The sequence below is a fragment of the Mytilus californianus genome, unplaced genomic scaffold (assembly GCF_021869535.1).
Source record: "Mytilus californianus isolate M0D057914Y unplaced genomic scaffold, xbMytCali1.0.p SCAF_1, whole genome shotgun sequence".
In the NCBI taxonomy this organism is placed as follows: Eukaryota; Metazoa; Mollusca; class Bivalvia; order Mytilida; family Mytilidae; genus Mytilus; species Mytilus californianus.
This window is the reverse complement of record NW_026262581.1, coordinates 25,041,458-25,055,763: the sequence shown is the minus strand read 5'-3', so window position 1 is coordinate 25,055,763 and position 14,306 is coordinate 25,041,458. Positions and strand designations below refer to the sequence as shown.

At 31.1% G+C, this 14,306-nt stretch overlaps 3 protein-coding genes across 9 annotated transcripts in view; 2 read left to right on the top strand and 1 right to left on the bottom strand.

The window, feature by feature from the left end:
• LOC127717738 (uncharacterized) overlaps window positions 1–14,306 on the top strand; it is a 383,100-nt gene that overhangs the window by 163,796 nt on the left and 204,998 nt on the right. The gene's annotated exons all lie outside the window — the stretch shown is intronic.
• Window positions 2,136–14,306, top strand: part of LOC127717695 (tripartite motif-containing protein 2-like) — a 169,230-nt gene continuing 157,059 nt past the window's right edge. Inside the window, exon 1 of one of the 3 annotated variants that reach the window (XM_052223482.1) lies at window positions 2,136–2,286. The gene's annotated coding sequence lies outside the window, so the exon portion shown is untranslated. The remainder of the gene's footprint in view (window positions 2,287–14,306) is intronic. The other 2 variants (XM_052223474.1, XM_052223458.1) reach the window with 2 other exon arrangements.
• The window catches only part of LOC127717769 (uncharacterized), a 222,782-nt gene continuing 215,311 nt past the window's right edge, over window positions 6,836–14,306 (bottom strand). For all 3 annotated transcript variants that reach the window (XM_052223581.1, XM_052223609.1, XM_052223603.1), the window contains 2 exons: window positions 10,831–11,097; window positions 6,836–9,979 (listed from right to left, as the gene is read on the bottom strand). In XM_052223581.1, the coding sequence (XP_052079541.1) occupies window positions 9,894–9,979; window positions 10,831–11,097 (353 nt within the window). In that variant the 3' untranslated portion in view covers window positions 6,836–9,893. The remainder of the gene's footprint in view (window positions 9,980–10,830; window positions 11,098–14,306) is intronic.

Here is a 14,306-nt window from a genome sequence, read left to right as displayed (position 1 = left end):
CACCGTGTTGAAGGCCGTAATTTGACCTATAATGGTTTACTTTTACAAATTGTGACTTGGATGGAGAGTTGTCTCATTGGCACTCATACCACATCTTCTTATATCTATTAAAAAAATCTCATGTTAATATAAACATAAAATGATGAGGTATGATTACCAATGAGACACTTTCCACTAAGGGCCAAATGACATAGATTGAAACAACTGTAGGTCACTGACACCTTCAACGACACAAACAAAAACATAGTATATAGTAAGATATAAAAGGCCCCAACATAACAAAATGTAAAACAACTCGACCAAGAACCCCTTATTGATACCAATTAAATTAGATGCATATCCAAAAACAGAACATGTTAATGTTATATGAATCAGTTACATTTAATTTACATGGAAAGTTTTGTAGAAAATAAATCATTACACTATATAAACTGACTTAAACTCGGACTATGTCTTTGTTTACAAATGCAAATTTGGACTTGTAATGCTTGAGCAAACCTAAAAAAAAAAAAAAAAAAAACTAACAAGATAACTAACCAAACGATTTTTGAACATGCTAATATAGATTATCTATAAATGTTTATACTGTTTCCCTGATAAAAAAAAATCATGATTAATTGTCTTTAAGCCAAACATCTTAAGAAAAATTAACAATTAGCATTACAGCTGTGTGAATTTCAGTGCAGTAAAAGGTTGGTTAATATATGGCTGGAACATAATCTGCACCTGTACTGAAGAGATATAATATGTCATAGGAACTGCATATGAATCTTGGTGTATGAGATTTTATTAGCTTCACTATATACAACAATTGATAGATACAGACTCTAATGTAGCTTTAAAAACAAATATGGAGACATATTTACACATTTGGTTTTTAAGAGGAAAGTTCAACTCTAGCACTTGACTTCCAACAAACATTTTAATTTTTTTTATATATAAAGTAAAAAATAAAATATGTTATGTTTTTTACTCAATTCATGCAATGTCAGAACAAATGATAAATACAGTCTACAAAACTGCCCTTTATCTTTCGCTATTCTGGAGCGCTGTCTCATCTGCTAGTAAATGTCAGATAAGCTATCATTGTTTAAGTACTTGTCACTTTCAAATAAATATATTATTGTTTCAATTTTTGTCTGTAAAAAGTTTTTAAAAAAATATGTACAAGATAGTGTAATATGACTGCAAACAATTTAAACACTACCTGACTGCAGGTTTTGTCAAAGATTGAGATTTCATTTTAAGAAAAAAATTAAGAAAGAAAGTTTAAAGTAATTATTGTCGTACTTATTAATTGTATTTTTATACAAACAGATTATTTATATAAAAATGAATTCTTAACTTGAGCCTGGACGTTGTGATTCAAAAAGTGCAGGACGTGGCAGGTTCCCAAGTTAAGACACAATAAGATTGGTATTCTCTGCTAATCACAAAGCATTAACGAGTAACTGGTCAGCTCAGAATGATAATATTGGTTCTTATATCACTTAATAATAAAAAAACAATTGCATTTCGTCCTGAAATATTAAAAAGAGGGATTCTGCTCAAGCCTTAGTAAATTTTTTAAAGAAATAACTTTAAATTCATTTGTAATATTGTGATATATATACATGATATACGTGCACAATTACTGAAAAGATGAACTTTGAAAAAAAACAATTGTCATAGTGATGTGAAACATATGCATATTCAATCGTAAAAATGTATCTTAATTTGCTTTTAAAATGTTCTTATTTATCATAACTAGTTGAAATGTTAATATCAATTAAATAGTTTCTGTTGATTTTTTTCTTATTCATCCCTTATAAAAAGTCATGAAATTATGTATTCTTTCATGTATCTTATATACACCCGAAGTTATATTTCGTGTTTTGGACATAAACAATACCATTTATGTACACTAGGTTTATCACGAAGGACGCAGAAATTACCACTGTAGCTAGAAACATATCTGAACCCAACTGTGTACTGTTAATTTTACTGATAACAGTAACTTCAGTTTTTTGTTGTTTTTTTTTTTTTCTCAACAGAAGTTGTGTAAAACTTCAATTTGAAAGTTTTGTGTAGGACTGAATATTTAAATCCCTCTACAGAGGTACAATTATAATAAATATATATCACAACTACAGGTGTATTTGTATTCAAAGGTATGACTTGCGTTTTGAATAGTATTTTTATAACCTGTATCAAGTTTAAACAAGTTCTTTTTAGTTTCCTGATTGATGAACAAATTAAGAAATGGTATTTACAAACAGCTGACGAGATTTGTGTCAAGAAAAAAAGGTATGTAGGGAAAACACACTATTTTCATTTGAATTCGGATTTACAGAATAATAACATGAAAGTCGTATTTGAATACATATCAGACATTTTGGTGAAAATGGAAAAAGGTCACATTACAACAAGGAATAGGGAATACATGTATCACCTGTACTAAGGGGAAGAGCATGTAATTTGAGAGGGGGGGGGGGGGGGGGGGGGGTGGGGGTTGCAAATTTGATGAGTTCAGAGTCAGAATATTTATTTCAAATTTAAAGTGGCAGGATATTTTATATTCACTTAGACCAGGGCCAAAATATGTATTTTCTGCTTGAACGGTCACTTTCGTCACTGGTTACTATCTTGCAGACAATTGTAAGAATGAAAAGATGTGTTGATGGTCAAACTTGTTGCATTTCGTAATGCATACAGTTGCAGACTTTTGGCAATGTCTCTTTTGTAGTTTACCAGATAAACAATCACATTTTTACTTTTGAAGAAAGTCTATTCGGCTATTCTAATTAAATTTCAAAAAATCAATAACAGTTTTAGGTTTTCGAGCCTTTACATGTTAGGTTCATTAAGGTTCGTTGGTACAGTTTAGATTTAGACTGCTTTGTGGTTTTTCCTGAAGAAACAAGGGGTTAAATTTTCAAAACGTGTAGCAAAAGTCAAAATTTAATGAAATTAATAAATTATTGGGTATAAGATTTAATCAAAGGCGCTCTGGAGAATGCCCTCTCCCCCTTTTTCAACACGTCGAAAATATGAAAGAGGTGCATCAACTACTGTAATTGTAATATCGTAATATATTATTATATATGATCATATATGGATAAGGGGAAAAAATATTAAAGAATATTAGCAACAACATGAAACACACACACAAAAAGAAATATGATAGAAAAGAGAGGTCCATTCTCCAAGCGCCTTTAGATATAAGATGCTAATAGTAATCAGAACGAATGACAATTGCAAAATTAAGTTTTATGAAATAAAATGTCTAAATGTACAATTTATGTATCTAGTTTAGTTCTACAATAAAATACCAGTGGTTTAATATCGATTTTTCATGTTGTTATGCTATACAATTTTCCGTTGTTTTTTTATGACTTTTTGGTGTATTTTTCTTTTTGGGAAAATTGTTCATATTATGCTAATCGCTTGAGATAGAAAATTATCACTAGTATCTAATGTCCGTAATCAATAGCGTATTTTTTCTCTCAAGAATGTATGAAGAAAAAGTTATCAACAGATTATCAATGGTCTTTCAAACTCGAGGATGTTTCTCAGCTACATCTCATCTTTGGGCTGTCATCCTTCGAAGGGATTGCAGGTGAAAAACATACTCTCGTTCGAAAAACTATCGATTATCTATGATTATAGCTAAAAGTAATATGTACTTTAATTTATCTTGTGTTTAGAACATTTACAGATCAGTATGCAAGTACATAGTTTTTAACATGGCTTTGATGAATTTCATATTTTCACAATGTTACCGTGGGAAACCACATGTAATTTAAACCCTGGTGTAATAAGTTTTCATTAATACAGAGATTTCTTTTGTTGAAATCAAAAACATACACGAGCGAATCGAACAAGTTGAAATATGTAAACACCAAAAATGGATAACTAACACTAGGAAATGAAAAATCATCTCTTTTATCGTAAATTTTGGTATTAAGCTTCCCGTTAAAGATATAGATGTCAAGATACAAGGAAAAGGCAGTGTTCATTGTTAGTATTAGCTTTATTCAAAGTCAGTTCATCAGGATAAATCTCATTAGTGTACATACTGAAATCGTCATTATTGAGAGCCAATATATCTTCCAAATATCTAAAAGTGTTATGAAATTTTTGTATCAGATGTTGTTTCGATGGGTCTTTGCTGATTTTACTCATAAATTGTAACTCGTAACAATACAGAAAAAGATCTGCAATAAGTGGTGCACAGTAAGTCCCAATTGGAATTCCGATAACTTGACGATATACGGAATCTCCATAGCGAATAAAAATGTTATCTAGTAAAAATCAAGTCCAGTTATCGTTTCAAAGCAGGTCCAATTGACATAGATCTTTTGTTTGTATGTCTGGTTTTTTCACATTTTGTTGTCAATATAATGGAATTGTATGCGACTGTCTGTTTGTTTTGTTCACACATTGTTTGCAATAGAATAGAATTTTATGCGACTGTCAAACAAGTGAGAGGTTTAGCAAGATTTAGATAGATAGATATTTTTATTTTAAAGTACAACTTGGTACATGTACATGAAATACAATATATTACAATTGTAAACATATATAGCCTATAAACATGTATAGTTATACTAAACCAGCCCTTAGAGGCTTATGATGCACCGTCGTTTGTGTACGAAATATTATACAAAACTAAGTTTATTTCACCTTTTTCTACACAAGGAAATGACTGTACGAAGTCAGGAATATGACAGTTGTTTTCCATTCGTTTGATGTGTTTGAGCTATTGATTTTGCCATTTATTAAGGATATTTCCGTTTTGAATTTTCCTTGGAATTCGGTATTTTTGTTATTTTACTTTTTATATCTAAACTAAAGTCCCTTGTTAAAAAAAGTCACGATTTGGACATTATGATGTAATATATGTATTTGATCAATTGCATTCTCTGATCAACAGATCAATAACTTTCAAAATAAGCACCTACAATGTAATCATACGACCCTCCAGTCAATAGAGTAATAAATCCTTACAAACGTGATATTGTTGAGATTATCTACTTGTCAATCTCAATTACTATTAACATGATATATGTCTCTGTTATAAGGGCAATAACTCTATTCTACCTTCAAAATTAGTTACCTGAAGTAGTAAATAGAAATTACTTCTAAATCTTTTCCAAGTTGTATTTCATGATTAAAAAAAGAGAAAACAGCTCTAATTCAAATCCCTATATGATTACTCTGGACTGACGGAGGGCTTTTTTCCTCCCATTAATTTCAGTGACCAAGGTAGGACACAAATTTAGTCAACACAAAAAAAAAAACCCATTCGAGGGAAAGTATTGTGATTTCTTATTTACCGCTATGGAACAATAACATTCAGTACATTGTCTAAAAACACTTATCACACATATTTGTTTATTTGTTCTCAACTACTAAAAAAAATGTTTTCCCTGAAGCAGCCGCCCGATACAGATATGTCTTTTCTTTTCAAGCACTTAACATTGGAGGAGGGGGTAAATATGAATGAATTCAAATAATAAGCTCTTCCTTTGTGCTTATTACATACTTACAAAATAAAATATAAAGGTTAAAACATTAAATCTCATTATAATATCTTTATGGTTTTTGTTTAAACTATCAGATTCCGAATGAAGATGTTCAATATCCATGAGACGCTTAAAACAAAAGAAATAGACAAAGTATATTCATTAAAAAAAATGACTACATGTTTTACATTTTAGTGAGGTCAAAAGTATTAATTAGATATAAGAAGATGTGGTATGAGTGCCAATGGGACAACTCTCCATCCAAGTCACAATATGTAAAAATAAACCATTTTAGGTCAAAGTACGGCCTTCAACACGGAGCCTTGGCTCACACCGAACAGCAAGCTATAAAGGGCCCCACAAATTACTAGTGTAAAACCATTCAAACAGGAAAACCAACGGTCTAATCTATATGAAAAACGAGAAACGAGAAACTCATTTGAACCACATCAACAAACGACAAGCACTGAACATTAGGATCCTGACTTAGAACAGGTGCAAACAAATGCAGCGGGTTTAAACGTTTTAATAGGCGCCAACCTTCACCCTACCTGAAACAATTCCACTTTATAAGTAAATCTAAAATATTATCTTTCTATTTCCTTTCCTGTCTTTATTATATGTATATTGGCAGTGTAAATCTCTTTTTTTTTTAGATTTTTCATAAAACATCACTAAGAAGCATACGATTTCATGGAAAATTTTTTATATATCTGAGTAATAGTCCAAATAATCATGTTGTCATCAAAGGCTTTTTTAATATTTTTGCTGAGACGCCTTTGTAGGGTGGATGGATGAGTGGACCGTTGGATGGATGGATGGGTGGATGGATGGTTAACTGTTTATTCTGATATCAGTGGCAACTGTCATTTGCATATTTACAACAAGAACATGTTAATGCAATATTCATATGTAACCTCATTTGCACAGCAGCAAATGCTAGTTTTCAAGTCCTTGCAAATTTTGATTCTGCTAGAGATTGGACCTTTGACCTCCTGCACTCGAAACAGACAATCAATGCGGTTCAAACTCTTAGGCTCGATAGCTTTAATTAGGTTTATCCAGAAACGGGCATCTGGCATCTTAATATGGCTAGTTTTACTTTGAATTGATACTATATATCAATGGTATAACATAAGTAGTCATTCTGATATGAACTGACATTAAAAAATAAGCATAGCTACTGGATAAACTTCACAAATAATATTCATCACAGATGATATTTTATAACAAGGGTATTAAACCCAGCCTTTTTCTAAAACAATCATCACACTTCTAAGGTGACATAAGTAAGAGGGAGTTTATGTACTGAGATAAATAATACAATATTAATGTCTATGTATTTTTAATATATTAGTTAATATTCATATAATCAAAGTTACTTGGTAAAATGTAAGTCTTAAATTATAAAATAAAAAAATAAAAACACTTGTAAATAACAACAAAATTGTGGTATAAATAAACATCAACAAGAGGCTCTCAAGAGCCTGAATCGCTCACCTGTATTTCAGAGGAGAAGATTTTTAAATGTAAGCAAACTTGATGAACAAATTGTGTAAAATTGTCTTTAAAGGACAATATCTCCTTAAGGGGTCAATTGACAATTATGGTCATATTAACTTTTTTGTAGATCTTACTTTGCTGAACATTATTGCTGCTTACAGTTTATATATATTTATAATAATATTCAAAATAATAACAAAAAACTGCAAAATTTTGTTAAAACTACCAATTCGGTGGCAGCAACCCAACAATGGGTTGTTCGATTCGTCGAGCTGATAGATCTTGACCAATAAACAACTTTACCCCATGTCAGATTTGCTCTAAAAGCTTTAGTTTTTGAGATATAAGCCAAAAACTGCATTTGACCCCTATGTTCTATTTTTAGCCATGGCGGCCATGTTTGTCGATGGATCAAAACTTCGGATATAATTTATAAACAAGATACCCGAAGAAACATTTAGTGAAAGTTTGAAGGTATTTGGCCCAGTAGTTTCAGAGGAGAAGATTTTTGAAATAGTTTACGACGACAGACGACGACGACGAAGAGAGACGACGACGACAGACAATGGACGACGACAGACGCCAAGTGATGGCATGAGCTCACATGGGGCCCTTCGCGCCCCAGTGAGCGTATTACAATGAACACACTTGTAAATAATGACTACAATTGAACTTTCTGACAACTAATGAGATCAATTTAAAAAAAAACCAAAGAAATCAAGCTAGAACAAAATTTGATATTGAACATTAAAGATACAGAAATTTAACTGGGAAAATATTTATTAACAACAAGCATAGCTTCTGGATAAGCTTCACACATCATATTCATCACAGATGATATTTTATAACAAGGGTATTAGACGAAGTATATTTTCTAAAAATAATCCACACACTGCTATGGTGACATAAGTATGAGGAAGTTTTATGTACTGAGATAAATCAAACAACATTAATTTCTAAGTATTTTTAATATATTAATCAATATTCAAATACTCAAAGTAATTTAGAAAGAGATGTATAAATTTCAAACAGTTCAACAAATTTAAAATTTCAACAAATTGAATATACTCCTCAAAAAAACTTTAAACTAAAAGTAAAATAAAACAAAATCTGTATAAATCTTTTAATCGTTTATGTATTCATAAGTACTACATTTATGGTGGTAAAATTTAAGACAGCTACACTGTTAACACACTCTAAGGTGAGGGGTCAAAATTAAAAGTCACAATTTTAAGAAACTAACAATACCCTTGCAAAAAATAAAATTAAAAGAATTAGGGGATGGACATTTATAACCCCTCAAATTTTTTTCATATTTTTTTTTTTATTGGTTTTTTTTAATCTATTCAATATCCTTAAAACAAGGATGCTGTTAATTTAAAATAATTTTGAAAGTTTTCTACATCAAAATGGGCCCTCAATGTTTGAGCCTCATTAATCTCAATGGAAGTGTTGCAAAACTTTTTTTGAGTAGTATATTTTAGAATTTAAGAATCACAACACTACAAAATCAATTTTATTCCAATATCATTTTAATAACTTTTTATATATTTAATCTATTTATTCAAGGCTTCAGCAAACATCGCTTCTGTCTTCATATAAAATTACATCCTGTGCTGCCGTTGGTAACTTATAACTATATATTAGCTTGATTTGTATTTCATACTGTGCATGTTTTTCCCATGTAAAAATAATCATAAAACATTAAAAAAAATCTACACAATGCACACATTTGCAAATTACACAAGCACATGATTAAAACAACAAGCAGCATTCATTAACTGAACCAACGTGTAGATAAATAAAAATTGTAACTTACAATAAATAATAGTTAAAATAAATAAAACATTTCAAAGTGATATGTTTGATACAAACTGCCTTTCATGGAATTTCATGTTTACTAATAGAACAGATATAATTGTTAGGAAACACTATTCACTTATAATATCTATTGTACCTTGGCCATAATTTAGTTTTTAGAAATCCAAATATCTAAAAACAATCTCATTTGTAAAATATATGCATAAAACTAGACGAATAACTATACAGAGGGGTATAACATCACTAGAATATAAATAAACCGGACAAAACATCTAGCAGACAATATATGGACTTTAAGAATAGACAAATGTAGGTATAATATTAACTTTGTTTTACAAAGTATGAAATAGTGCATAAATATAAAAAGTCTTAAGATCTGGCATCACTACCAAATATTTTTTATTTCCATCCTATCGAAATGGTTCTTGACGGAATTTTAACTATTTCATCACCACTGTCCTGATTTTTTTTAAAGCACAATTTTTGTTCTTTCATTAGATTTTACAAGTTGAGGCAAAAAAAAAGGATACAATTTGCCACCCGCACCAACTTTTAACTTTTGTTTAGAAAAAGGCTCCTTTTTGCTGTTTTAACTAGTAAACGTTAGTAGAATGTTGCAGTCATTGGTTCAAAATGTGTTTGGTTCTGATGAAGATAGACATAACTACATAAACAAACATAAATAACATAATTTGAGGTATTTACTCACATTCAACTTCGCATTATACAAAATGAATGTAAAGTGACAATAGAATAAAGTCACCTAAGTACAGCCCATTCATAGAACAGTGATTATAAACTTATAACGCGTATGTCAAATTTCAAAATGTAAACAGTTTATACTTAATGTCCATATTAAGAATGAGCTTATGACTAATATAAATTGTAAGATTTAATGACAAATGAATGAAATCCTGCACAAAAAACATGATATGATGTAAACCAGTGTTCAGCACATATACTTGTTGTCATGTCTGTTGTTAGACAAAGTAGTTCATACATAAACAGATTCTCAAATATAAATCATCACTTGATCATACCAAAATACTAATTGAATAATCATCACTTCACAACAGCATCATCTACCAATACATCCCAATAGGACGGTGGAGGTGTATCTCTTTGATCTGGTTGGCTCATCAATGAATCTAAAAAAATCAACCTTTTTTTTTAAATTTATCATTAACACTATAATCGAACTGTTATAAAACAAGCTGTTGATTTTCTGGTATGAATTGTTTCACATTTTGTCATGATGGGGCCTTTTAACGCTTACTATATGGTATGGGTTTTGCGAATGGGTTGACAAAAATTTCATTCATGTTCAGGACGAGAAAAGATTAACAATACATACAATAGATAGGTCCTGTAAAAGAGGCCATATAGACCTGGGATGAAGGTCAGGGAAATTTGGACTGGAAAATGAGGGTATATTGGATAGGGACAGAAATTTTGCCTTACAATTTAGCACCTGCAGACCCCTCTAAAGAGTTGTTGCTAGGATTTTTATTGTGCAGAGAGTGTGGCATTCTCTTTACAGAAGGCATCAGATTAAGCATCCCCATTCTGACCGAATGTGGCTGCGTATATCCCTCACAGCCTAAATTAACGCCCCAATTTGGCAAGAGTTTTACTGCTGGCCTCAGAATAAGACCAAAGTGACTATATTTCTATTCCTCAATCACCCTGGGAGGGGTTCATTTTTTAATGAGAATAGTTTGTATCTTACCTGCCAAGTTTGGCTCAAAATTGCCTGGTGGCTTCAGTGGAAATGATATATATGTATTACATAACAATGGATGGACAATGGAGTCAGACCCAACTTGATGAAAACAGTGACCGTTGCCTATGACCCAGGTGAGTTGTATTTTGGAGATAATCGGAGGATAGTCCCTAGTGATGGTGTTGTCTGATATGCGGTCGAATATTCAAGATAATTTATTTTATGTATCATGAGAACCTTTTAAAATTTCTTAAACATTCAATAGTTTTTCATTACCTGTTTGTTTATTTGTATTTCCTATCAAACTGTCCAGTTCTGGCATAGAACCTTGACGAGTTACCTCCCCTTCTGCCATCTCTGTTTGTACAGTTCTTGGAGATGATCTCTCAGAGGCTGAATCACAATTACGGTATCTGGAATGTCGACAGGAGACAAATATACAGATGACAATGGCCAGGAATGTAGTAATAGAACCTACAGCTAAAACAATTTGGGTCACTAAGGCATCGGCACTGTGTTCATCATCGTTGTCATCATCGTCTTCTGAAAAAATATAGTTTAAAAACTGAGCTTACAAACTCATACACCCAATCTTTGCTCAACTACAGCATAAACAACTCATTAAAAAGCTTCTGCCAAAGTTTCATAAAATTCAATAAAGGTTTGACAAAGTTAGTATTAAAGAGTAACAAACTTTACCACAGATTGTATCTACTTGTTTATTGTAAAAACACTAAGTCCATTTATCAGTAAAATAAGGAAAAATATAAATATTTTTTTTTTAAATTTTGGCCATAATTTAAATCTTCCCTCCAAATTTCATAAAAATTCCATGAAGGATTGACAAAATTATTGATAACTTTAACAGACTAAATCTGAAAACTGTAAAAAAATTAAGTCCTTATATCAGTAAAAAACATTTTGCTCTAGATACTGTCTTTAGGTCATAAACAAGATTCTGTCCAAATTTGATAAAATTTCCATGAAGTTTTGACAAAGTTATTGATGTCTAAAAAAAACTTTAACCACCAACTGAACCTAAATGTTTACCCCGCTGACAACGACACCGACGTCATAATCTAGAATCGCTATGTCTCACTTTCGTGAAATAAATGTAGCAGAACAAAAATTGCTAAAGTAAAATATCTTGATTTGTATAGAAATAATGGATGTAGTGTAATTGCAAATGATACAACTATTCCCCAGACACCAAAAGATGTGGATGTAAACAGATGAACTTCACAATACACCCTTCAACAATGAACAAAAGACCTTAGAGTAGCTATAACAGCCCTCAAGAGACAAATTGTAAAACAATTAAACTTGTTAAAAAGACTAGCATACTGTGATTTTCGACGATTTTTCAAGGAATAAAGTTCCATAACTACGCAATGTCAAATAAGAAGTTTATAACAAACAAAAGGGAGCCTATTTCAATAGATATACACTATTCACAACAGTTTCATGTAAACTGCTCAAACCTTTTTTGAGTAATTTCTGAAAAAAAAACCCTTTTTTATGAATAAAGTCCCAATACTCAAAAGTGTAAAATCAGAATTTTTTAAAAATCGAAATATGTCAATATATATAAACAATTCACCACAGTTTCATGACAACTGCTCAAAGCGTTTTTGAGTTATAGTCAGAAAAATGGAAAATACCCCATTTTTAGAATAAAATCTCAAATTTATAAAAACCAAAAGGTAGCTTACGTCAATAGATATAAACAATTCACCAAAGTTTCATGAAAATTGGTGAATGTGTTTTTGGGTTATCGTCCAAAGATGACGGACAGACGGACAAAGCTTGGGTATACAATAATTCTTATAAAAACAACTATGACAGACAGCAACTAACTACATCCACCGAATTATAGACTCCTAACTTGGGACAAGCACTTATGGAAGGGTTAAACAAGCATGCAAGTTCTCACCCCTTTAACTAATCTGATTAAGTCTAGTTCAATTAATTTGCGACTGGAGGGAGTAGACCTGTCTTAAGGGAGGTAAATTTTTAAATCAATAACATGTTTGAAACAGTCAGTTTCATCAATGCTTTCTATCTTTCAAGCATTCATGTGAAACAGAATTATGCAAAATAATCTGGGTTACTTAAAGGCTTAGAATATATTTATAGAAAAAGATTTTTTGATTGTTGTGTTATCCTAAACATTTTGGAGAAACAACAACAGGCATAATAAAGAATGATGTGGATTCATTCATTTTTCGTGGTTATATCCATTTTCATGGATTCAGAAGAAATGTATTATCACGGATATTTGATTTCATGGTTTTGAAGGTTATATCTATAAAAACTTCATACTTTGTTAACATTAAAATTTGTGGTTTACCTTAAAATAATCCACGAATTCCACAAAAAAATGGTATTCAATGAATAGTAATGAATCAACAGTAGCAGTATATGATTACTTCTGTGATCCTTTCCTTCTCTAAGGCCAAAAAAAGTAAATGTCTGTTTAAGGTTACATCATTAAATAAAATGCTTCGCTGGGCGCAGCTTGATACGACCGGAGAGGTCGAACCCTGAACAGTTGGGGCAAGTATGGACACAACATTCAAGCTTGATACAGCTCTGAATTTGGATTGTGATTAAATATTTGACACAGCATAGGTTTCTGACACAGAAAGAATGTGGTCTAAGAACTCGATTTTTTTTTAATTTACCTATTATGGTCCAATGTCTAAAATCAAAATACATGGTTAGATTCAGCATATCAAAGAACCCTATATATTCAATTTTTGTTGAAATCAAACAAAGTTTAATTTTGGACCCTTTGGACCTTAATGTAGACCATTTTAAAAACGGGACCCAAAATTAAAAATCTAAATACACGGTTAGATTTGGAATATCAAAGAACCCCAATAATTCAATTTTTGATGAAATCAAACAAAGTTTAATTTTGGACCCTTTTGACCTCAATATGAACCAATTTGATAGCGGGACCCACAAATAAAAAATCTAAATACATGGTTAGATTCAGCATATCAAAGAACCCCATATATTCAATTTTTGTTGAAATGAAAAAACGTTTAATTTTGGACCCCAACTTGGACCAACTTGAAAACTGGGCCCATAATCAAAAATCTAAACACATGTTTAGATTCAGCATATCAAAGAACCCCAAGAATTCAATTTTTGTTAAAATCAAACTAAGTTTAATTTTGGACCCTTTGGACCTTAATGTAGACCAATTTAAAAAACGGGACCCAAAATTAAAAATCTAAAAACACGGTTAGATTTGGCATATCAAAGAACCCCAATAATTCAATTTTTGATGAAATCAAACAAAGTTTAATTTTGGACCCTTTTGACCTCAATATGAACCAATTTGATAGCGGGGCCCCACAAATAAAAAATCTAAATACATGGTTACATTCAGCATATCAAAGAACCCCATATATTCAATTTTTGTTGATATCAAACAAAGTGTAATTTTGGCCCCCAATTTGGACCAACTTGAAAACTTGGCACAAATCTAAAATCTAGATACATGTTTAGATTCAGCATATCAAAGAACCCCATATATTCAATTTTTGTTGAAATCAAACAAAGTTAAATTTTGGACCCCAACTTGGACCAACTTGAAAACTGGGCCCATAATCAAAAATCTAAACATGTCAGCATACCCAAGAACCCCAAGAATTCAATTTTTGTAAAAATCAAGCTAAGTTTAATTTTGGACCCTTTGAACCTTAATGTAGACCAATTTAAAAAACAGGACCCAAAATTAA